Source organism: Sus scrofa, chromosome 3 (assembly GCF_054392235.1).
Source record: "Sus scrofa isolate SSC_HxYL_T2T_F1_AM1 chromosome 3, Sscrofa_HxYL_maternal_Yorkshire_Landrace_v2.0, whole genome shotgun sequence".
Taxonomy (NCBI): Eukaryota; Metazoa; Chordata; class Mammalia; order Artiodactyla; family Suidae; genus Sus; species Sus scrofa.
Window position 1 is genome coordinate 2,921,809 of NC_139385.1, and position 25,422 is coordinate 2,947,230.

Sequence of the window (25,422 nt, forward strand, 5' to 3'; positions counted from 1 at the left end):
CAGAAATCTGAAACCGAAAGAAAAAAGCTTAAAGGTATAAATTATAATAGATGTAAACTTTAATATTTCTGTTCGTTTTTATTTTCAATACCCTTGAAACAATGTCATAAATAATACAGAAAATTAATGGGCGTTTTTGGAGAATAATTCTGAGAAATAATAGGCGTATTGGAAATTACTATGGCAAAAATCAGATGTTAAAGAAAAAAGTTATGATATATTCAGTTTTTAAATTGTACTATTAAATGTGTAACTTCACATGTAATAAATATTCATATTTAATTTTAGGTGCCAGTGTAACATATACTCAAATAAAATGAAACCATTTTTGCGGTTCTATAAAGGAATCTATAAAGGAGTCATAAATAATTATAGTAAAGCTTTTTTGAAATATTTTTATGGGACCAAAAATTGAAAACTTCTTAATAGGGAAATTTTCTTAAATGAGAAATGAGGTAAGTCCGTCGTAGCGACCTCAAACTGTAATATATCCTGTGAGAAGCCTGAATAAGCAGTAACTTCTTAAGATAATCTTATAAAATGGATGAAAACCGGGAGGTTTGGGGAGCTTTTAGAAGGTAGCAGGAAGCAAAAGATTATTATGCTGATGCTAAAGTTTCTCATGAGAAGTTATTTATTTTGCATATTTTTCACGTTGCTGGAATAGAGATCCTGGAGTTTCTGACTCTGGAAGGGCAGTGGCTGGCATGAAAAACAAACCTCTTGATCCGCCGTCGCGTGACGGGCGTGGGAGGCAGCGTCGTTCACGCCGAGGTTGCAGGATTTCTCTAGCGTTTGGAGCGCGAGCGCCCAGACCGAAGGATGGTCGGTGCTCGGACGTGTCTTCCCTCAAAGCACAGTTCACTCCCCGGCAGAAGAGCGACCTCCCTTTGCTTTCGACGGGTTCTCCTTCCGCCCCCAGCACCTCCTGGCCTCGCGGAGAGAACGCAGCCCTGTAGCCCGAGCAGAGGGGCCGAGGGCGGCATTTCCTTAGAGCTTGCTTGGGGTTTTATTGCTTTTCCCCTTCTTCTTTTAAATACGCAGTCCAGTCTGCGTGCGGAAGGGCGGGCAGAGCCCCATCTAAGTGGGGGGACCTCGTCCCTCTCTCGTGCGGTTACCTTGCCGTGTTCCTGGGGACAGACGGCCTCGCTGGTCTCAGTTTTCTTGCTTCGAAAGAGAAGGCGGGCGGCTCAAAGGCGTCTCAGAGTCGTTGGCGCAGGAGAGGGGGGCACAGGAGAGGGCGCGGGGCGGTCGGCGGGGCCGTCGGGCGGTGCTTCTCGGATGCGAGGGGACAGGACAGGTGAGGAGCCTGCCGTCCTGGGCCAGCCGTCGGGGAGCCTTGAGGTGAGCGGGTCAGCAGTGTGCCTCTGGCAGCTTTTTTCTAGGCTTGAGTCCAAAAAGAGGCTCTCCTGCAGAGGCTCTCGTGAGGCTCCACGGGGAGGGGGCTGGGGGCAGAAAAGCACCATAAATGCATATTCGGCCGGCCCGGCCCACGCCGGGGGGGTGGCCAGCGGGCTCCAGCAGGCCCGCCAGAAAGAAAAAGGCCAGCCCTTCCAGAATCTCTTCTCGCTTGTCTTGTCACGCGTTCCCAGGGCAGCCTTGGGTCCTAAGAAACCCGGGAAGCATATGTTCCAAGGGGCCCTCTTCTTCGCTCGCCGGGCTGGTCCGGACGGGGCGGGCGGTCCGTGGCCGGGGAGGCTCTCCGGGCGGCCCGCGCATGGGTCTGCGCTCGTCATTCCTCCACGGTCGGCCTCGTGCCTGAACCTCTCTCACAACCAGCCGTGCCGTGGAGCAGCCTTGACCCTGTCGCTTCTTCTCTGACGCAGAGCCATCACCCTGGAGAACCAGCTGGTGATCCTGGCGGCGACCGCCGGCGACGCCGGGGCTTACTACGTGCAGGCGGTGAACGAGAGGAACGGGGAGAACAAGACCAGCCCGCCCATCCACCTGAGTGTCGCCAGTGAGTCCCAAAAGCCCAGTGAGCCTTCTGGAAGCCGTGAGTTCTGGGGTTCGTGCCTCGCCACCGCCTCCCGGCGCGCGTTGCAATAACGCCCGCCTCGCTGGTACGGTGGTTGGGGTTCGGTATTGATCCAGCGTCAACAGGGGCGTGCTCTGAAGTGACAGGCGGAAAACGTGACTGTGTCTGGCGGTTCTCAATGCAGGGTCTTCCCTGTTTGGGGGGTTGAAGGGCGCATTTTTGCTTCCGTGCCCTGTTAATGTGTGTGGTTTTTAGCAGCAGAACATCTCTTGGCTTCTGGGGACTTGCACCCACGAACTAATTTGAGACTAGATGAGACCACAGCTTATGTCCCTTTACTCTAAAAATCTTCAACAAAATATATGTCCTCAGTGGTGTTAAAATTAGGAGTGTGTCTTCAGCACAACCAGAAGCCTGAATCGTACAACACACATACACACAGCGCACAGCACAGTTAAATCTTTATTTAAGGACATTTTAGTTTGAGGAAACTCAGTTTAAATATTCGGCCCTTGAAAGGAGGCGCCACAAATCCTACTAGCAGGAGTTGATTGCCAGAGAACTGGGAGACGGCCATAAGCAAGAGCTCTGAGCTCAGAGAGGTTGAAAGGTGCACCGCAGAGGGCTCGGCACCCCCACATGTCTGCAGCGGGAAGCTTCCCGGTGTGCAAGCCGGTGACCGTGCTGCTGGGAAAACACAGCCAGGACGTGGTCACGGTGAATTTCAAAATATGGTCATTTCTTACGAGAGTGAGTTAAATGGATTTGTCTGTATATTTCATCTTTTTAAAAAAACACCTTGGAGGCTTCTGGGGGCCTCGCGGTCAGGATGTAGCATTGTCACTGCTGGGGCTCTGGTTGCTGCCCTGGCACAGGTTTGATCCCAGGCCTAGGAAATTCCACGCACCAGGAGTTTACTGGGTGAGCATAGAAAGCCCTGGGGGAGGTGCAGTTCTGGTGCAGCAGAAACGAATCTGACTAGCAACCATGAGGACGCAGGTTTGATCCCTGGGCTCGCTCCGTGGGTTGAGGATCCGGCGTTGCCATGAACTGTGGTGTAGGTCTCAGATGCTGCTCAGATTTGGTGTTGCTGTGGCTGTGGTGCAGGCCGGCAGCTGCAGCTCTGATTCCACCCCTAGCCTGGGAACCTCCATATGCCACCAATGTGACCCTAAAAAAAAAAAAAAGCCCTGGGGGGAGGGACGGCGGGGTTCACTGACGGTGCTCTCGAAGCCCCTCACCTTCCCGGCAAATGCCTCGGCGTGGAGCCGTGAGCGCCAGACCGCAGATGGTGTGGACACGGCCATCAGCGCAGCCTTGGCGGAGCTTTGGGTGGCGGTGGCCAGGGATGAGGTGTGGGTTCACGGAAGCCGGTGACCGTGTACTGCTGTTTACAGGGCCCTCGGAATCAAGAGGCACAGTAGAAGAAACCTAATTTATGGGGATTTTTTTCCGTAGTAATAATAAAAGGTGGAATTTGTGTAATTAGATTGTGGTAATTTTAAGGATTTCCAGCTTTGACTATCAGAGCCATTTATTCTGTTTAGCAAGCCCGATTCAGCACTTAGTTGTCATGTTTATACTGGGATATTAATAGGTCAGATTGGTGGGATTCTGAGTCGGAAACAAAAGCATTGACCTTCGTCCATCAGAAAAGGAGGAGAGGGGAGTTCCCGTCGTGGCTCAGTGGTTGACGAATCCGACTAGGAACATGAGGTTGCAGGTTCGATCCCTGGCCTTGCTCCCTGGGTTAAGGATCCGGCATTGCCATGAGCTGTGGTGTAGGTCGCAGACGCAGCTCGGATCCTGCATTGCTGTGGCCGTGGTGCAGGCCGGCGGCTACAGCTCTGATTTGACCCCTAGCCTGGGAACCTCCATATGTCTCGGGTTCGGCCCAAGAGAAGACAAAAAAAAAGGAGAAGAAAAGGAGAGAGTCACGTATATTCGGGTTTACACGGTGTTGACACAACGGGGTCCTGAAATAGTTCGTTCGCACGGCTAGTTTCCTACATGCCTGCTCTCCAAAGGCCAGTAGAAAATAAAGCTAATCCAATGAATTTGCTCGTTGCCATAATAATGCAATACCATGCGTTAGATAATTGGAAAATGTAAATTTTACAAATACTTTCCATGTCTCACCTAGAAGCCTATTGGAAACAGCTCATAAATATTATAATTAACTGCCTTGCGTTTGGTTCCCTTGTGTATTTTTATCTTGTCACTGGTGCCAGGGAAAGTGAGTAGAAGGTGAGATAGAAGGAGGTGGAGGGGTGGACCGACAGAGGTCAGGTCTTGGGCGGAAACCTGCGTTCCATTCTCTTCTCTGTTCTTTGCTCTTTGTCAAGACCAGATAAAACGGGAGAAGGGCAGCAACTGAGGAATCGGCCTTATTTGAATTCTCAGGTGAACCTTACTCTTGACATGGTCGATTTACCTAAAAGTTCAGCGGCCCCCAGTCTTGCATTTTCTCACTAAAAGTTCTGTTTTGAAAACCCTCTGAAGACCAGAAGTCTTGATAAACCCTGCAGGAAACCCCAGAATTGATTGTTTAAATGTTGCCTCTTTATGGACCTCTGTGAGCGCTGTAGGCCGGGAAGCCGCCGTGCGCTGGGGACCCCGCTGCAGCAGCGTGTGCGGCCGTGAAATACGGAGGGTGCGTCACCTCGCAGCATCTCCGTTGGAGTTAGGTACTCTCAGGACCCGGCCATTCTGGTAGTAGGATGCTGTGTGTTCTGCAAACTCGGGCATCTTTTTTTTCTTTTTTCTTTTTTCTGATGTAGGCTTCCTAAAAACAGCGAACGAGATTGATGAAAATTTTTAAAAACTTACCAGCCAGCATGTCTGAAGGATCCAGAGATACTCCAACCAATTACCGTTTAATGAAGATAAATTTTCCCTTGGCATCAGGAGAATAAAGCAGGGAACCTTTCTGTAGTAAACAGGACGAGGGTAGAAGGTCCTGGAATTAACTTCCTGGTGGACCGCGCTGGAATCAGCCTCCACGTGGAGGGGCCACGGGGCCCACTTCTGGTTTCTTGTTGTCCTGATGAACTGTTCTTCCTGCAGGGTTGGCCTAGCCTGGACGTGGAGTGGCACCCCTGGCCAGCCCCGTCTCGAACCCTCTAAATGCGTGGCACACTCTCACCCAGCGAACCCGGAGGTAGCACAAGTTCCCAAACTTGAGCCTTCAAAGCCTCACCGCCTTTTCAGATGCTGAAAAGGCCACACTTGAAGCTTATGGGAAGCCAAAGATGAAGAAGGCTGAGATAAAAATAAACACATTTTTTTAAAAAGCATGACAGTTAGGGAGTTCCTGCTGTGGTGTGGTGGGTTAAGAACCTTGGGTCGCTGCAGAGGTGTGGGTTCGATCCCTGGCCCAGTGCAGTGGGTTAAGAGGATCTGGCATTGCCACAGCTGTGGCTTTGGTTGAAGCTGTGGCTCCAATTCAATCCCTGAACCAGGCACTTCCATATGCTGCGGCACAGCCATAAAATTAACAAACAAAAACCAAACAAACAAAAGCAACAATACGACAATTAGAAGTGAGGTGTCGTCCCAGGAGGGCGCCGCCTGCTGCTGTGCGTGTCCCGCAGGCAGCACTGTTACCCTCTAAGGCCCCCGCCCCATCCCATTAAGAAGAATGGTCACCGCGTGCTCTGCGCAGAGCCTCCTGGCAGGAAGGTGAGGGCTTTTCAGAGCCGTCCATTCTCCTGCTCCCCACGGAAGCTGCCGCCGTCTCCGGGGTGGATTCACTTTGAAGTTTTAATGTGACGTGAAGCCAGCAGACGTTAAGGACAGAGGTGGGCCTGTGGAAGCGCCCGCATGAATTTTTCATAGCCGGCTCCCGCGGCTCAGGTGCACACCGGGAAGAGAAGGGGCTGGACTCGCCGGAGAGGCAGCCTTTCCGCTCTGAGGTCAAACCAGGCTGGCTTTATACATCTGTCAGCCTAGTCTGGGTTTTCGCTTTGAAGATTTTTACGTGGAGTTAACTTGTGCGGATCAGATCTTCCAAACTGAATTAATATGTGAAGAGTTTCTTTAAAAAAAAAAAAGAAAAGGAAAGACTTTAGGAGATGAGCCGAATTCTGTACAGTGATTAACCCATCACTGTTTACGTGCCGTTGTGCTCACCTTAGCCTCCTGACCCGTCCCGACGATGACCAGCCTAATGAGAGCCTCTGCCAGGGACGAAGCTTCGATTAGAAAAGAAACCACTGCCGCTCTCTCGGCTGCCTTTCTCACCTCTCTCATTTTGACGCCTCCTCTTCAAACAACATGGGCAGATAAGCCAGCATGTCGGCCATGCTCCTTCAGGCTGGCAAACCCTTGCTTTTAATTCTGAGGACCACTTAGCATTCTTTTGTCCTCTGTAATGCTAATTTAACTGCGGATCTCATGTGGGGTTAGGAGTTGAAAGCGGATTCCTGAGAATACTGCGTAGGAACCACCTGCCGAGAGCCCTGTCCCGCAAAATGCGGCCTTCGTGTGCCTGGGTAAACTGGGCGGATTTTCTTCCTGCCGCTGAGAAAGCGAGAGAGGCAAGCGTAAGCCTTTTGGTTGTTCTCTGACATGGGCTGCGAGTCTAAAGCCCCAGGAACAGTTTGAAGTGCACCTAAAAGCAGTGCGGAGAACCAGCTCGGGGGCTGGGGCCGGAGTCTGTCGTGTCTTGTGTAAATGCCCCATTTCAGATCCAGCTACAGCTTTACAGGTCAAATGGCACTTTACTGCCAGCGTTTACAGACACACAGTCGGGAGAGCAGTGAGCCTATCTTTTACCATGGATTGAGCTGCTGAGCAGGGAGTGTGAGATGAAGCCCAAGGCAGAGCCTCTGGGGCCGGCCCCCCACCCCGCAGTGGGTATGGAGGGAGCTGAGTCTGGGCTGTGGTTTCCGAAGCCTTCTTAGGGCCACGCGTCTGTGAGGAAGGCTTCGTGTTCTCCCCTAATAGATGCAACGCGAGTTGGTTGCAAAATGCAGTGCGTGGCTATCGTACGACGGGGAGAAAGGTGAAATAAATGGCATCGAAGTACCTTGCTCACCATGAAAGGTTTCATCCCATCTTCTGTTGGTGTGGCCGCACACTATACACTTTGTGAGCGGAAATCCGTCTTTTCCTTGGGCTTCCTGGTAGCACGTAGTTCTCTGGACACGTTCTTCCTCCCCTGACCGTAGAGGACCCACTGTCACCCGTGGGTCCTGGTGCCCTGGCTGAGGAAGAGCACAGGTGTCAGAGCTGCCGCCTGGGTCAGTGGTGCCCGTTCGTGCTGGACCTGGGAGCCCCTCCCTCTGTGCTGTCCTCCTGAGTCTACATTTTTATCTGGTTATCTGCCGGGTGAGAGTGAGTTTAGTTAAAACTCACACCCAGATACGCACTTCCCCTTGCCTGGCAAAGGTGAAACCACAGCCCGTTGGAAAGCTTTGAAAGCAAACAGAGACGCGAAGCCCTCGTGTCTGCCTTCCAGAAAATGAGAATGTTTAGATCTGTCTCCCGGGGAAGAGCTCGTATACGGGGTACGCGGGGTCCTCCCCCCGACTAACAGCATTAAACGTTGGTTTTCTTCTGATGATTTCAGTTCAAAAGCACAAATAAAAATGCCAGTTCCAATACTTTGATGGGCGTATATAGGGCGGTGAATGAGGTTTAGACTAAGAGTACAGCTGGAGAGTCTCAGCCGGACTTGAGTGAAATTGAGAAAAAAGAAAAAAAGAACACAGTGGCTAAAAAATAACGAGGCTGTGGAGTTCCCTTCGTGGCGCAGTCGTTAACGAATCTGACCAGGAACCATGAGGTTGCGGGTTCGATCCCTGGCCTTGCTCCGAGGGTTAAGGATCCAGCATTGCCGTGAGCTGGGGTGTGGGTCACAGATGCGGCTGGGATCCGGTGTTGCTGTGGCTGTGGTGTAGGCCTGCGGCTACAGCTCCAATTAGACCCCTAGCCTGGGAACCTCTTTATGCCATGGGTGCGGCCCCAGAAAAGGCAAAAAGACAAAAAATATATAATAATAATAACAATGAGGCTGCGATGCCCCTCCCTCCGCCACCTGGGTTTTGTGATGTCCACTCATGTTCTCGCCACCTCGTCTCCCCCCACGCTGTATGTCTTTTCTGCTTTGACTCATTCCAGCCTGACTTCGCCCTCGGTAAATCGCAGGGCGTCGTGTTAAACCATGGTCTGTGGTGCAGACCTCAGCTTGTGCAGACGTCTGAGGTCGTCGCCTGGCCCTGCAGCGCTCCGGTTCCACCGCTCTCGCAGGGCTGCTGCCCCAGGTGCCTTCGCACGCTTTCTAAGGTCCAGCCTGCCCTGAGGATGCCCCAGGGTCACGGGCTCTTCTCACAACCGCTGCTCTCCCTGGGCTCATGTCACACTCATTCTGAATCTTTGGCACACCCGTGATTGAGGGTACAGACTTCCATGTGCCAGGCAGAGTGGTAGTTCTAAACATCAGTGTCAGGACTGGCAAAGTGAAGTGCTCTAGTAACTGGGAAATAAATCATTTTACAAATGAGGCCTTTTCAATTCCCTGCTGTCTACAAAATGAGGCAGGACCCCAATGCATTGTCAGCTGACTTTTTATAATTTTCTTTTTATGGCCACACCCATAGCATATGGAAGTTCTCGTGCTAGGGGTTGAACCGGAGCTGCAGCTGCAACCTATGCCACAGCCACAGCAATGCCAGATCTGAGCCAGATCTGTGACCTACCCTGCAGTTTGTGGTAATGTGGGATCCTAAACCCACCAGGCAAGGCCAGGGATCGAACCCACATCCTCACAGAGACAATGTCTGGTCCCTGGCCTGCTGAGCCACAGTGGGAGCTCCCCACCAGCTGACATCTTATTCAGCTGTTTTCTTGGTGACGAGTGCGAGGTGTTGGCGAACCTACTTGCTTTTGGAACAGGAAGATGTTTCCAGCCCATCTGCAGTTTGGGGCCACTGACTAACTCCACTCTATGAAATGTGAGCGGAAGGAAGTGTGTCCCTTCCAAGTCGTGGGTTTATGAAGTGTGAGCGGAAGGAAGTGTGTCCCTTCCAAGTCGTGGGTTTAAGAGCCAGCAGGTCGCCTTCGTCCGTCCCTTCCCTGTGGGGCCAACCGTGGTGGCCCGGCGCACGTGGAGACGGGTTGCCGCCCTGCGGAAGCTGCGCGGAGGCTTGAGTTCGTGCCTGGAGAGAAGAGCCGGGAGACGGTCCCCGGCTGAACGGGGCTTTGTACGAGTGCAGATGAGTCTGTGTGCTGAGTACTGGGCTCTCGGTCTACTTGTTGCTGGAACGAGACGTAGTCTCTCCTCACGAGTTACCGCATGACTCTCGGGACCCTCAGAGCCGCGTAAACAATCGAGAGCGAGTTCTGTAACAGAATCCCCTCCATCTCACCTGCTTTTTCAGAGGAGCAAAATTTCCCAGCAGTTATTTCTACAAAAAAGAAGTAAGATTAGGGTAAACCTTGCTATCCTTCTCATGGAGAGATGCATTTCCAGTTTTTTTTTTTTTCTTTTTTTGTATAATATTCATCACAATTTGTTACACATGTATCTTTTTTTATGGAGTGCAAGTAATAATTATAATAGTAACTCAATCCAGGAAATTTACTTTTAACCCTGGGGCATATGGTTGCTGGGAAATTTTTAATTTATGTTCATACTTTTTCAGAGGTTATGATAGGGTGATCAATAAAATACTTTTATTCTGGGAGTTCCCATTGTGGCACAGCGGAAACGAATCTGGCTAGTATCCATGAGGATGCAAATTCGATCCCTGGCCTCACTCAGTGGGTCGGGAATCCGGCATTGCCATGAGCTGTGGTGTAGGTCACAGACTCGGCTTTGATCCCATGTTGCTGTGGCTTTGGCTGTGGCTGTGGTGTAGGCTGGCAGCTGTAGCTCCTATTCGACCCCTAGCCTGGGAACTTGCATATGCACGGGTGCTGCCCTTTAAAAAAAAAAAGAAAGAAAGAAAGAAAGAAAAAATCTTTGATTCTTTATATATATAAATTAGGATAGAATTCTATGGGAGGCATAGATTGGGAACACAAGTTCAGAAAGAAATATAGGAATGATGTAAAATTTCTGACTAATGGAGTTCCCGTCGTGGCTCAGTGGTTAACGAATCCAACTAGGAACCATGAGGTTTTGGGTTCAATCCCTGGCCTCTCTCAGTGGGTTAAGGATCCCGCATTGCCGTGAGCCGTGGTGTAGGTCACAGACACGGCTCGGATCCAGGATTGCTGTGGCTGTGGTGGAGACCAGCAGCTGTAGCTCTGATTAGACCCCTGGCCTGGGAAGCTCCATATGCCATGGGTACGGCTCTAAAAAAAGGACAAAAGACAAAAATAAATAAATAAATAAAAAATTAACAAAATTTCTGACTATTAAAAGTTAAAGCTTGTGGGAGTTCCCCTTGTGGCTCAGTGGTTAGCGAACCGACTAGCATCCATGAGGACATGGGTTTGATCCCTGGCCTTGCTCAGTGGGCCGGCGTTGCTATGAGCTGAGGTGTAGGTTACAGACACAGCTCAGGTCCCACATTGCTGTGGCGGTGGCGCAGGTCAGCAGCTATAGCGCTGATTCAACCCCTAGCCCAGGAACCTCCGTATGCCATGGGTGCAGCCCTAAAAAGACAAAAAAAAATAAATAAAAGTTAGAGCTTATGGAGCTCCCGTCGTGGCACAACAGAATCGGCAGCGCCTTGGGAGTGCTGGGACACAGGTTCGATCCCTGGCCCGGCACATTGGGTTAAGGCTCTGGCATTGCCACCGCTGCAGCTTAGGTTGCAACTGTGGCTCAGATCTGATCCCTGGCCCAAGAACTCCACATGCCTCGTGGCAGCCAAAAATTTTTTTAAAAATTAGAGCTTGTTCATGTATTGTTTAAATGGGTGACTGTGTATCACATGCTTAGACCTACTGTATTAAATACTCCCTTTGGGAACAGAAGAGGGCACCGCGATAGTTTATGCTCTTCACAGACCCTGGAAATTACATTCTTTGCCGTCCTTCAAATCTGCGTTGCAGACGTTTAGATGTCACCTCAAACTGTGGACATGATACATAGTTTTAAAAAATGCTCTTAGGCGATATAAGGGCAAAAGGCGTTCAGAGCCGTATCAGCTGTGGTGCTGATTTAGAATTAAGCTGTGAGGATTCCCCAAGGGCAGAGGTGGAAGGAGGGCCCTGACCTTCCTTGAGCTGGAGATGAGCGTTTCACAGTCATTTTCCTTCTTAAATTCCGCGTTGGCCCCGCGAGTTCCTCATCACCCCCGTTTCAGAGCCGAGGCCACCGAGGCCCTAAGAGGTCAGGCTGTTGACCCGGGTCCCAAGAATCGTTGGTGGGGAGTGGCGGACCTTCAAGTCAAGGTCTAACGGACTCCCAAAGCCCCCTGGTGTCTCCCGTGAAAGGGAGGCTGGGCGTGCTCTTGGTGTCAACCTGTGTACCAGTGAGGCCGGCCTGGGAGGAGGCCGGCCTTAGGGAAACAGGCGTCCCCCTCGCCAGCCCTCCCTGTGAACTGGAGATGCTCTGTAAGAGCGCTTCGCTTCCACCCCTGCCTGCAGAGGAGCCTGGCATCTTCTGTTTTGATGCCAGTACCCCTCCCGCTAAGCATTCCATCTGGATGGAGCCGGCGTGCTGTCTATGCAAACGCAGCCTGGCAGGTGGCCCCCTTTTGCAACCAGCTGAGGTCCGTTTCGGTGGCTGTGAGTGAGTGCCCCCCTCACCTGGGCACAGGTTGGTGTGAGGTGTTGTGGGAGGTGAGATCCCGCATCACGACGCTGAGTTAGTGTCATAACCAGTGGCGTGGTTCTCATCAGCCCTGCATCCGACACCTTTTGGGCTGTGCAGGAAGACCCGGGCTGCCCCAGTGGGTTTCCAAGACCCAGGCGCAGGGTTCTGGCCCCCCAACCCCCCATCTCAGGCGTTACCGCAGACCCGGGGGCACCCTCCGCCCAGGGAGCTGGGGAGCACGTGGAGAGCTTGCTCCCCCAGCAGAGCGGACCAGCTGGACTCAGGAAATGAACCCCAAGTGTTCATCTGCTTCCCCCAGTGACAGTGTGATTATTTGAGGGCACAAATCATCCTTCCACAGTGATTTGCCTAATCAGACTTCTAACAAACGCCTCCTCAAAGCTCAGCTTGAACGGTTTCTCCGAAACCACCTCTCCTCCTGACCCCTCGTTAACCACAGCGATTTAAGTGATGACATTGCAGTGTTTAAACACAGGACTCTTTTAACTGTGGCAGTTTTAGAAGCGTAAGTAGAAGTAGCCCTAGTGATTTTTACCCTCGAGTCTGGGATCTAGTTTCTTAACCTTAACCAACAGCGACATCCTGAATTCGGGTGAGCGAGGTGCTGAGATCTCTTCCCTCTGGGCTTACAGTACGCAGACATCACATCTCAAAACTGACAACATGGAGAGTGCCTCGGTGTTTAACTTGGGTCATCAGTATCTTTCTAGCTCTGATCACTTTGGGGGTAAACCGTCATTGAAGTGCTGGGTCTGCGTCCCCTGTCACTGTAATGGATATGAAAAGAAAAGAAATTTTTAGAGGGCACAGACGGGGGGTGGGGGGTGGAAAATTGAATTTTCCTTGCTCTCATTTTCTGAATTCTAGCATTGATTCACTCCATCTCACGTCTGGGGAAATCCCCAAGTCATGGCTGTGGCCTCTTGAGACCACAGAGCTGGTTCTTAGTGGTCAGTGCGGGTTTCTCAGTTTCCTCGCTGGGTCCCGATGACACACACTTGCTGGCTTTTCTCTCCTGTCTGAATGAGTCTGTGTTCCGCACCTGGTCATCAGGAAACCCCTGGTTTTTTTTGTTTGTTTGTTTGGTTTTTTTTTTTGGTCTTTTTGTCTTTCCTAGGTCAGAACCCGTGACATATGGAGGTTCCCAGGCTAGGGGTCTAATCAGAGCTGTAGCCACCGGTCTACGCCAGAGCCAAGGCAACGCGGGATCCGAGCCATGTCTGCAACGTACACCACAGCTCACGGCAACGCTGAATCCTGAACCCACTGAGCAAGGGCAGGGATCGAACCTGCAACCTCATGGTTCGTAGTCGGATTTGTTAACCACTGCGCCACCGCGGGAACTCCATGGAAACCCCTGTTTCGTTTTTCTTCCTGCTTGAGCTTTTCAGACTCCAGCTTGTAGGTTCGTCGTACTGCAGAATTGTTGTTGGTCTTTAATCTGGTGTCCAGCCGAGTGTTTGGTCACCTTCTGATGACAGCTCCGATCTGCGTGGACCATCTCGTCATAGTGTTTTATTACTGATCACAGTGAGTGATGTCCTTTTGGCTCTGATAGAAGCAATTACAGCAGGTAATTAAAACTGCAGATCTTCACGCGGCGGCTGAGCGCGTTAAATCAAGCGCTGCGAAAATCGGGCAACAATACGTTCAGTGACGGACCACTTCGCGCCTGTGAAGGCCGTTACCCAGCCCCGACTGCTGATCCCCCCGCTTTTCCAACAACACCTTGTATCTGAGATGTAAACAAATGGAATTTATATCAGACATAATAGGAGCCAGAAATTTATCTTAAGCTGGGGACTCTTTCTGTGCTGTAATCGGTGCGTTCTCAGTGATGGTCTCAGCCTGTGATTCTTTGTTCAGTCGGGTGATTATTCTGCCCATACCCTCAGCTTTCAGGATCTTCGGGAATATCCGTCTTAGCACAAAATCACTTCCCACTCTTAGAGCCTAGTGTAGCTCTGCCTTTGACAAAGCAGGTCGTCAGACTGTGTGAGAGATGTGACTTCTGATGGTCTTTGCCCAGGACTGTCTGGCCAGTGTAGCTTTTTGTCTTTTTTTTTTTTTTTTTTTTTGTCTCTTTTAGGGCTGTACCCATGGCATGTGGAGGTACCAAGGCTAGGGGTCTCATCGGAAGTGTAGCCACCAGCCTACGCCACATCCAAGCCGTGTCTGTGACCTGCACCACAGCTCACGGCAACGCCAGGTCCTTAACTTGATAAGCGAGGCCAGGGATCGAACCCACAACCTCATGGTTCCTGGTCCGATTTGTTTCCGCCGTGCCCTGACGGGATCTCCAGCAGTGTAGGTTTTAAAGGCGGATTCTGAAGACTATTATTTTACATAGTGTTCTGAAGTCATAAAAATGTGAGCTGGGAATTTTCTGGTTCACCTTCGTCATGGGCCTGAATGACCATCTGGGGAGTCTGAAGGCTGTGCTGCCTGATTTTCCTAGGGAGCAAGATACAAACAGAAAGCCAAACGTGCAGAAACTCCAGTGAAGGATTTGAATGGCTGTTTCTTCGTCGAGGTCCCCGATCGGACTTTGGAGTTAGAAGCAGAGAGGTCATCCGGCAGCTGCCGTGACCCCTGCGCCTGGCCCCGAGGGCTTTTGGCTTGTTCGCTGGCTCCCTGGAGTCCTGCGTGATGGGTTTGGTTGAGCTCTGTCCCACCTGGTATTATCGCTGCTCCCGTCACTTGCCTTGAACGATTGTCGCTCATGCTAATACATCTTCCTGTCGGAATGTCACTCGTGGTGACGTTAATTCAGACGGGGCTGAATCGCACAGGGGTTTGCTCTCATTCGGGAAGGTCCCCAGCACACACGTGCCCCAGACTCAGCCCCCTCCCTCGCCACTCCTTGGGAAGCGCCGGCGTGACTTCCTGTAAAGACCACACACAGAGGTTGACCTCTGGTTAACTAGCTCCCTTAGGAAAGTTCCAGTGGTTTCACACATCTCTGGTCCCCTGAAGAAGACATCTCCTGGATGGAGAAGGTGGCCTCGGGAAAAGAAAAATGTGCAACAAAAAAAAAAATGTAGCTGTCATAAAGACATGTAAACTTGAATCGGCGGTATTTAGAGCCTTTCATCTCTTTGTGCGTTTTAGTTAAAGCATTTCAGAACCCGTGACAGTAACGCATGTTCTTGATAAAGAGCAAGACGGCAGTTCCTGCTTAAAGTCCACGGCGATGAGGCGTAACAGGAGCACATCGGCCTCGCTGTCCTGAAGGACAGAGCCATCGTGCCCCTCTGGCCTGAAGGACCGAGCCATCGTGCCCCGCTGGCCTGAAGGACCGAGCCATCGTGCCCCGCTGGCCTGAAGGACCGAGCCATCGTGCCCCTCTGGCCTGAAGGACCGAGCCATCGTGCCCCGCTGGCCTCTGATCTCATTGGTTGGTACCCCTCCCGTGTGGACCGGGTGGTCCTTAAAGATTTTGAATATACCCCAGCCTGGGAGGACACTCAGGGAGGCCTAGGAAAGGAGCCTCACTGCCGCTGCGGAGGGAGCGGGCAGGCTTCGCTGTTCTGGTGTCACCTCTACGCCGTGTCTGCGTGCGTCCTGTTAACTGGAGGAGCAGCACCCGCAAGTGCCGAAGGGTGGTCTCCTCTGGCTCTCAGGCTCTTTGCACCTCGTTTTTGATCCAAACATAGAACCCTCCCCATTTAAGAAATTCAGATTTCCTTTCTGGTGTTCTATTCTGAAAACACTCTCTAATGTGTGCCGGGCATTATTCTTGATGCTGAGGCAACTAAATGAATAAACCCGTGCCTCTTGCCTTTCATGAGCTCCCATCTTGCCAAGGAGAGGCAGAGTCTGAACAAACCCATGCCTCTTGCCTTTCATGAGCTCCCATCTTGCCAAGGAGAGGCAGAGCCTGGACAAACCCGTGCCTCTTGCCTTTCGTGAGCTCCCATCTTGCCAAGGAGAGGCAGAGCCTGGACAAACCCGTGCCTCTTGCCTTTCATGAGCTCCCATCTTGCCAAGGAGAGGCAGAGTCTGAACAAACCCATGCCTCTTGCCTTTCGTGAGCTCCCATCTTGCCAAGGAGAGGCAGAGCCATGCCCCATGACAAGAATACAGTGCGTTCAAAGCCACACGAAACGAGGTAGCTGGAAAATGTGGCCGTACAGGCAAGGGAGCGATGGATTTTGCTTCTAGGTCCGAAAAGCATCGTCATCAGAACCCTTTAATCTTCTCCCTCAGTTACTGGCAGACGCACCACCAGTGAGACGATGAAGAAAAGCTTTGGGGCTGGACAGTGCCCTGTGCGGCCAGGATCCCTGGCACTGCTGTCCTGTGCTCTGCTCCCCTTGGCTCCCATTCGGGGGCCACCCCGCAGGTCGGGATCTGCTGCAGCCTGATTCCATGACGTCTTTTGTTTACTGTCCACCTGAATGGAAGTTCCACGAGCCCAGGGGCTTTGTCTCTAGTTTCTCCTCGCCGGAGGAGGACGTGCTTGTTCCGTGGCTGAACGAGAGGTTAGGAGCCAAACGCATTGCTCTCCTCTTCCGGCTCTTTCTCGGCCGCGCCGTGGGCCGCCGTTTGCGTCCCCCTTTCCTCTTCTCCCTCCGCCTCTGGCTTCGCAGGTGCCTTCTCACTGACCGTCCTTGTTCTCTCTCCCGCCCCCTTTCTCTCGGCGTGACTAGCTCTTCTTGAGTCTCTCTACCCCACAGGTGTGGACTCTCCGTCGTCCTTTGGTGAGATGCGCTGTTGGTTCTTCTCTCGTTCTCTCGTTCTCCTTCGACGACTTGATTCTGTGACCCGGGGAAGTAGCACCTTCGGTCACGTGTCCTCTCTAGACGTTTCTCAGCATTCAGACTTTGCTTCATGGAAACTCGGATGAGTGATTTTGTCTCCTGTGACTCTAAAATCCTGGGGATCGTCGTCTGGTTTCGTAAGGTGCCCACGAACAGAAGGCTGCCCCCTGGGCACCTCCCCAGTTACAGACTTCCTCCCATTTAATGACTTGGTTTGGCACATGGGTCTCTGGCTTCCTTCTTTGTCTCTCTCTCCCTCATCCAAGTGGTTCTCCAGCTTCCGGTGACAGGGGACAAAGGTTACCGTCTGACCCGGGGATTGGGATGCTGGACCCCGAGGCTGGAGTCCACGGTGCGGCTCGACAGTGCCACCTGGAGATTGAGACTGCGTTAGCCTCTGTCTCTCTGCGTCTTATCCCCAAGCCGACCCTTCTCCTAAATTTCCAAGAAAGTCCTCTCACCTTCTTTCTTCGCTCCCAGCTCTTACCTCTCCTTGAGCATGCGGTTAATCTGTCATTCTCCCAGAATGGTCTCCATCTGTCTACCTGTGCGTCCATAAACCCATCATTTCATTCACTCAGCATGTACTTACTCTGCCCTCAGTAAGTCCCAGCGCTGCGCTGGGAGCTGAGAGCATAGTTAGTGGTCAAGGCAGACTGGTTTCTGCCGCCAGAGACCCCGTTGGTGGGAGGAGGCAAACGCACACGTTTAAAATGGGGAAAATCACACGGGTCCCTTTCCCACCCACCCTGAGTTTCTGCCCCTTGCACTTCCAACCCTTCGCCTCCCGTGAAAGAAGATAGGGTTGGCAAAGATGAAGTTGACGTATGCAAAACGTGCACCGACGCAGCCCTTTTTGGGAAGCGGTCACAGTAGTTCTTGTTTATATGACAGTTGAGGTAGGCTTATCTAGAGAAAATGCAGAGGAACGGATTATGTTGTAAATACATAGAACAAGTCAGTGGACCGTCAGCCTTCAGGCCGCAGGCGTCATTCCTCTCCCGAGCAGGGCCCTTCCGCGGCCGAGGCCGATGGCACCACGTGAAATAACGCCGGTGCCCACGATCCGCAAGCCCAGGATGTCGGAGTGTCATTGAGAGATGAGCTGCTTTGCAAACGGGCTGTTACTTCAAGATCCTGTCTCTGAGCCACTCAGGGTGTGGTTTGTAGAAAACGATCTGCTTAGAGCTTCTGTGCACGGTGTACACACAACGCATGTGCCTACACCTACGGTAACCGAGCCACGGACGTTAAACCGCCTGTACTAGCACGCGGGCCACTGTAACACGACACGGCAGGCAGGGCGGCTTCTACATTTATTTTCTCACAGTTCTGGAGGCCGGAAGTCCAAGATCAAGGTGCCCAAGGTGCAGTGGTGGCGGCTGTCTGGTGAGACCCCTCCCTGCTTGCGGGGGTGCGTTTTCTGGGTGTTCTCTGCACCCATAGGAGCGCGGGAGGGGGAGGGGGGACACGGCTGGTGTCTTTCCTTCTCTGATACGGACACCACACCCATCAAAGGGGAGCCCAGCCTTGCTACCGCCTTTCCCCGTAGCGGCCTCCATAGAGGTTCCGTCTCCAAAGTCACCCCGCCCCAGTCACATCAGGGCTCCCACGCATGGACTGTAGGTTCAGCCCCCAACAACCCATCCCTACTTCCCTGTGGCTTCTTTCCTGAACTGTCATCTCATCAGAAGTCCGAACTCGCCACCTGTGGGGTGTATTTACCTCCCGGCTGAGCTGTGTGTCCTTTAGCCGGCACAGTACCCAGAAAGTACCTGAGCCAGTGTTTAGAAATGGAGAGAAACTCTTCTGGCTTTAAAAACTCTCGGACGAATCAGCCACGCCCGAGCCACTTCCCCAGACGGGAGGGTTGGTTTCGTTGCGCTTGGGCTCCTAAGGCAGAGGCTCTGGTCCTGCCGCGGCGTGCACCGTCCTCCCGGTTTGGGAAAACACTCACTGCGGAATTTCAGAGCGTTGCAGGAGTAAAGCTGCGTGAGGCGTTGGGTTTTAGGGTGAGGGATTGAGTGTCTCTGTTCTCGAGTCGAGTTGGGCGTTTGCATTAACAGACCCCCTCTTTGGAGAGCGGGGTTTCTGATCTTAGCTCAGCTCTGTCACAGCAGCCGCTGCTCTGGGCGTCCTGGAGCTGCGGCCTCTGAGCCACAGGCGTTTCTGTGACGATGGAGACGCTCTCCGCGTGCTGCACGGGGCGGCTGAGCACCTGAACTGGCGCCTGTGCCACTGAGCGGGTGGATTTTTAATGTTATTAATTTCAGTCCCTAATAACTTCAGTCTGCTCATGTGTCCAGAGGCTACCTACCACATCAGACAGGACATTCGGTGAGAATGAGAAACGCTTTGTATACAGAAAGAACTCCTGTTGAAACTACCCACATGACCCGTCATCGGTGCCTTGTGCTCCGGGAAGGAATTATCCAGAAGTGATGAGGGCTTGTCACGACCAGCAAGACTGAGTGCAGGTCCCCCTGTTCATATGAGCGGGACGCGTGCCTAAGGTTCATTAACTGAAGGCCTGCGGGGCTCTTCGAACGGGAGAATCCCCTTGCAAAGCTGGTTGGCCGTGCGTTCCTTCAGGGCCGGGCCCCGCGCCTCTCCAGGTCTGTGATAATCCATGGCAGTGGTGCCCTGAAGGAGTGGTCCGTGCGTGGCCTGCACGGATGCCTTCGTTCCGCAGGTGTTTGCAGACCACCTCTCGGGCACTGCGCCTCGCACTGGGCATTGGGCCGTCAGAGAAGCAAGAGCGAGAGGGACATCTGATTAAACAGATGGTGGAAACAGACCCGGGGCCCGTGATGGAAGCCCGTGTCCCTACGGAGACCCCAGGGTGGGGCCCCGGGCACATCTGGGGGAATCGGGAAGCCTTTCCCGGAGGACTGATGCTGAACCGAGGCCCAGGACTGAGGCGGAGTTGGCTGAGGAGCTGGGGAGGAAGAGGGACCAGCAGAGCCTGGAGTCCACCGACGACGCTCTGTTCACGGACGGAGCCAGCTTCCAAGACAAGGACACGGCTCTGTCTCAGGACATGCGAACAACCTTTTGAAAACTGGGAGGCTCCACGTAGATGCTGAGGAGCTGGTGGCCCCGGCCCACACCCCCTCTGGGGCATGCGGGGCGGGAGCTGCGTGGCATCACCCGCCTCGCGTGTCCAGGCTGAGGCCGCAGCAGGGACAGCAGCCCGGCACCCTTTGCTGTGGCGTTTGCACTGTTGTCCTTCTTAGAGCAGAGACGTCCTTCGCTCTCCAGGACTTGGAACAGAGCTGCGGGGATGCTGGTGGAGGAAGGGGGGGCCTCACACTGCGCCAGGGGCCCTTTGGCTGCCCGGCTGCTTGGCCCCCGCAGGCATCCATTTGGGCAAAGCCGTGTCCGCTCTGCTCAGCACTGATGGTGGGGCGGCTCCAGATCCGAGCTCTTCAGACCAGGGTTCAGTTACTCAGGGACGGATGGTTTCCCGGACCCGTTTCTGCATCCCAGACACGGGTGTGCGCGGGTCCCCGGGCTGAGCTGCGTGAGGAGGCGCCCACGGCAGAGGAGCCGGGCCTCACGCCTCCGCAGTTGCTCCTGCACCTCCCGTGCCTCCCGCCGCATCTTAACCTTTCCTGACTGTGTAGCTCGGGACGGGCAGGCCTCCACCCTGCCCGACAAAGGATAGTTTCAGACACCGAGCTCAGTGCTGAGAAGCCGGATGACATCCTCTCGCAGCTCAGGTGGCTCACGGCGCTTAGCTCCCATCAGAACGGCAGGGGGACCTCGTCAGGTTGTCAGCCAGGGCACCACTGGCATAATGTTTGATGACAAATGACCCTGGGACTTGGGGCGTAGCCACGGGAACGTTGTCAGAGGTGCCTGGCGTTGTTGTAACACAGCTTCCTTCCCCGTCTACTTAGCTATGAAGAAAAGTTTTCTCAGGGCACACATTTATAAGAACAAAACCCAGACGTAAAATTGATGCTGAGTGCTTTCTCATTTTAGCTGGAAGTGACATTCATCCATGAACACATGAATGCATTAAAAAGAGAACAGCCCCATTCATCTCATGAAGAGAGGCGTTTTCAGTAGAATCTTACTTTCTATATTCAGGGTTTTTCAAACGTTGTAACGATGCCTGTTGATTTGATCGTTAATTGTTAATAATACTTCCTGTGGGTAACCAACCCAGACTTTTAAGATTTAGAGTTTCAGGATCAAAAGAATTGGGAAAAAATGCAATGAAATATCTATCCTGCCTTATGTGGGGGAGCGTGTGGTGCACTGGGTGATAGACTTTCAAGCATAATACCTATGACATAAATAAAATCCTGCCCGTGGATTCAAGGAGACAGAGGGATGATAGGAAATGTCTCAGGATTAGAAGGAGATTTTTAAACCAATGCTGGTAGGTATCATCTGACAATGGAATCTCGCTCCCTTGGGATGCCTTTCAAAGAGTGCTCTGAGGTTTATTTAAAATCCACTAGAAATTAGATGTAAATATTTAAATGCAAACATAAACTATGTGAAGGGGGTACGGTGGAGATGGCCTAAGTATGCAGGCCCCTGTTCGGTGACTGTGGGAGTGAGCGGTCCGTGCCGAGTTTGGAAACGCAAGGCGCGCGGGGACGGAGGCAGCGAAGAGGCGGGAGGTGAGCACCCCGACCGCTGCCGAGGCTGCCTGGGGAGCGGGAGCGCCGCCGACACAGGGAAGGTCACGAGAAACTCGGGCAAGTGCTGGCCTGTGTACCGGACAACAACCATGGGGAAAGTGACCAAATAGAATAAAAATATTTTAAGTCTACGACGCTGTTTGTTTCTTAACCCTGGATGCCGGTGAAAATCACCTGGGCTGGCTCAGGTCTTTTTTATGTTTTGAAGCACCCACCCAGGTGAAGTTACTGCAACTTATGGGGCCACGTGGGCCTTGGAGCAGTAATTATCACCTCCTCTCGGGAGCTTCACCTCCGCGCGGCTTTAGCAAGTTCTGACTTTAAGGAGACGCTCAGGTCACTCACAGGCTCCGTGAAGCTTGAGAAAACCACGGTTTCTGACAAGTCCGCAGGAGGGGCAGCTGCTGCGGGTCGCAGCGTGGAGGTGGAGGGTGATCCTCGGCAGAGCTTCCCGGGCAGAGCAGCTGGAGGCCTGTCAGGACCCGCAGCCTCGCCAGGCACGGGCTGACAGGCAGATTCTCGGAGGAAGGCCCCGGGCCTCTGACCCACATCTCTGGGAGTGGGGCCCAGCAGGCGCCTCTGGGCCTCACTAGCACCCGAGGAGGACGGCTCGGCGAGAGTCCGCGTGGCCCTCAGGGCGCTCTGAGCCACCACTTCGTTCGGAGAGATGGCGAGGGGATGGTGGAGACTCGGGGGCCAACGCAGTGAGACCTGCCTCTGAAACCATCACTGCGAGCTCTGTCTCCCAGCCCAGGAGCCCATCGGGCCGTGGGTCCCGACCGTACCTGTGCAGCAACCGGGGAAGGTCCCCTGAACACTTCGAGGAAGGTGCTGGCCACCCCAGCGGACCAGCAGCAGGTCCGGCCGAAGTGCCGGCCAAGGTGACGAACCCACGCCTCTCGACCTTCGTCCCCGTCCCTAGATCCGCGCTCCCTGATGGCCCTTGGCTCCGCTCCGGCGGGCATCTGAGTCCACGTAGCAAAGCGAGTGCCAAGAACCAGCTGTGGGGTCGGGTGGGGGGAGGAAGGTGGCCAGCTCCCATTCCCGTGGGACGAAGATGCTCAGGACACCTGTTTCAGCCTCTCGAGCGTCAGCTCTGGCTCCGGAAAGCACGGGTTCCGGCAGCAGCAGCCCGTGCGGCCTGGCGATGGCGCAGCTCGGCAGCGCGCGGCCCCGCAGGCCCTGGACCTCCAGGATGCTGGGCTGGTGCCGAGGTGGCAGGCCTGCCGTTCATCGCCAGCTTCGGGGCCGGGTGGGGGGAGTGCCAGCCCAAAAGGGACACCACAACCGCCTCGTCGACCCTTCTGATACATGTTTTCTTCAGAATTCCGCCGGGCGTGGCTCACCTTGCTTCGTGTTCTAAACCACGCTGACTATTCTGGCTTCAGATTGTCCCTTTATGACTACAGATGGGATATGATTTATTAACTTTGTCTCCAGATTTTTTTTTAAAGGCACTTTTATTGTGGAGAAGAAATTGTTAAAATTCTATCACCTGCAGAATAGAACGTGGCTTTCTTCTCCAAATTAACGAAAACCAACCTGTTGTAAATGGGTGATATTCCTTCATTAGTTTTAATTCATTTTTCAGCACATCTGATTTTTTTTATTCATAATGCTTTTGATGAAAATTAATTAGTTTCTTTTAGAACTGAAACAATATTATCGCGGGCACTCAGACATTGTCATACAAAAGGGCCTTCTTGTAAAGCTGGCCTCCCGAGTGAGGACGCGAGTCTGTTTCGTAAAGAAGCCACCTCAGGATGAAGCTGCAGAGGTTTTTGGCTGCAGAGGATCTGGGCCTCAGTTTTCCCATCTGTAGAATGAGGAGCTTGAGTCAGGTGAACGCTAAACCTTTGCCTTAGGAGCCCAACAAACCAAAATCAACTTTTGTAGGGCAGATATGGGGAGAATATCTACGAAGGCTTTTGTAAGTTTATATTATACTGATTAAACATAGAAGACCAACGAAAAACCTATCTCGCGCAGCCCTCGGGAGAAGGGACCTCTCGTGCAGGTGACCAGGGGACAGAGGAGAGGAGTGGACTCACCAGGGGTCAGGGTCCCCACAGAACTAGCCCCTGAGACCTCGGGAGCCTTGGGCGTGCAGCCCTGGCTCGGGGACACTGAAGCTAGCCTCTGCGCCTTTGCTGGCCTTCCTTCCCAGATACTCAGCTTTCCACAACTTACTCTTCTTTGCACCAGAACGCTGTGAAACCAAATTTCACTCAACTGAAGACAAGTCTCCTTCTTCAGCTAGAATTGCAACAGGGAATTTAGAGAGAGAATCGCTTTTGAAAGACCACTTAATGCCAACAGCGGCTCCCAGCTAAGTCCCACACGTCGGAGGTCGCTGTCTGTCTAAGGCTTTGGAGACAAAAGTCAAAGCCACTTGCCTATCATGTTTCTGATTTGGCCTGATTAAGCAATAGCCGTAATTTTTATAAAATACGCAATTCTGAATCCAAAATCCATTAAAGGCAAAACTTTAATGAATGAATCCAATCCTTTTAACACACAAGTGTGCTTTTTGCACCAAGAAAAGGGCTTTTCACGTTATAATTTGTTAGCTGGAGTACGTGTCTCAGCAGAACACCTGATAATGAACTGTCTGGGTGTGAACGTCTGGCCGGGGGCCGCAAGGTGGGACAGCTCAGCGCAGCTCCGGAGAAGGGAGGACGGAGACCCCGTTGGGTTGCAGTGACCTACAGGAGGAGTTCCCGTGCTGCTCAGCGGGTTAAAGATCTAGCCTTGTTATTCAGGTCACTGCTGAAGCTCGGGTTTGATCCCTGGCCTGGGAACATCCGCGTGCTGCAGGTGCAGCCAAAACAAAAAAGCGATGACCTAGAAAGTTCTCACGGGTGTGCTGCCCAGCTGGGAGCGGGGGATGCGGGGGGAGCTGAGTTTGGAGGCAAAGCTGCTTCAGGCTGGAGAGTGTGAGGACAGAGGGACTTGTAAGCTGCAAAGCTGGTCAGATGTCCTGAAATGTGCATTTGCCGCTCAGACTTGTAAACAGACCACAGACTCAGTGTCCCTTTGGCTGTGGGGTTCCCTCGGGCATTCAGGTGGGCGTCTATGCACAATTTCTTTTCCTGTGAATTTCCTCTATAAGCGCAAAACCAGTCAATTAAAAAGAACTTCCATTTGCAGTGAATATTTATTTAACACTGAACAGGTTGCTTGCTGTACGAGCCCCCAAAATAATAAAAGCAAAATAACATATTTGAATGAATACAGAAAATTACTGGATGCGTTCGGAAAGTGAACCAGCAGTGGGAGCAGATTGAAATTGTGGTTTCTGGAATAAGTTCCGTAGAAATGATATATCCAAGCTGCTCCCCTGTATCCAACTGTACAGAAATCCAATTTAATAATTTTAGACCATGTTCCCAATTACTTGAAGGGTGGGTTTGCATTACTTGATAACACCTGTGAATTTCTGTTTGAAGTAAATGAGAGTTACTTGCACATAGCAGGAGCAAAAGGAGCCCTGAAATTTTATTAACAGGGGGTTTGGGGCTACTGATAAATGCCATTCGCTGTTCTTTCCATGAGCTGAATAATAAAGAGGTCACAGGGGACACACCCAGCCGCATGTGCACACACACACACACAGGACCAGCCACATGCTTGTGCAGACACACACACACACTCAGAGGAGAGGAAGTTCGCACTGGCGCGCCCCTTAGGGTGTGCAGTTAATATACTGTTTAAAGGGATCTCGGTAAAGATTTCCTATAAATTATGTTTATTGCATCAAGTAAGGAGAGTATAAGGTGTGAATTTTAAATGTGCTCGGGGAATTCTGCCCTCTGATTTTCGAAGTAGAAGGACATTTGTTTAAGGAATTTGATTACCTACTGATAGGTCATTGTGGAAAGTAATGCAGCCCATTCATCTTCGATCACGGGTGACGTTTTCATGCCAGCCCTGTCCCCAAGCCCCAGGTCCCTGCTCACCTCACTCTCCAAAGGCAGCAGCCACCATGCCATAGATCCCCTGCGAGTCAGTGGACACGGACCCCCTCTTCCTTGCTCCCTGCCCTTCCAGGAGGCACTCCTGCCTGGACACCCCACCTCCCGGAGCCCGTCCTCTCTTCTCCAGAGGCTGGTCCCCTGACTCCACCGGACCCCCTCTGGACAGCCGTGAGCACATCCCGCACCTCCGTCCGTGGTGGCTGCTCTGACCCCTTCTCCGCGGCCCCTCCCCGGGTGGCCCGCTTCAGTCTGCTGAAGCTGGCTTCTGCGTGCCTGCTCCCTCCCCGCCCTGGGACTCTCGCCCCCACATCTG

The 25,422-nt window shown here is 52.6% G+C and overlaps 1 protein-coding gene and 1 long non-coding RNA gene across 8 annotated transcripts in view; both read left to right on the top strand.

The window, feature by feature from the left end:
- The window catches only part of SDK1 (sidekick cell adhesion molecule 1), an 823,726-nt gene that overhangs the window by 483,371 nt on the left and 314,933 nt on the right, over positions 1-25,422 (top strand). For 3 of the 7 annotated variants that reach the window (XM_085016314.1, XM_085016312.1, XM_085016315.1), the window contains exon 5: positions 1,827-2,008. In XM_085016314.1, coding sequence (XP_084872440.1) covers positions 1,827-2,008 — 182 coding nt within the window. The remainder of the gene's footprint in view (positions 1-1,826; positions 2,009-25,422) is intronic. The other 4 variants (XM_085016311.1, XM_085016313.1, XM_085016308.1 and 1 more) reach the window with 3 other exon arrangements.
- Positions 13,761-24,341, top strand: LOC146404332 (uncharacterized). Its single transcript, XR_014840021.1, has 2 exons — positions 13,761-21,079; positions 21,155-24,341. It is a non-coding gene; the product is annotated as an uncharacterized LOC146404332 (long non-coding RNA).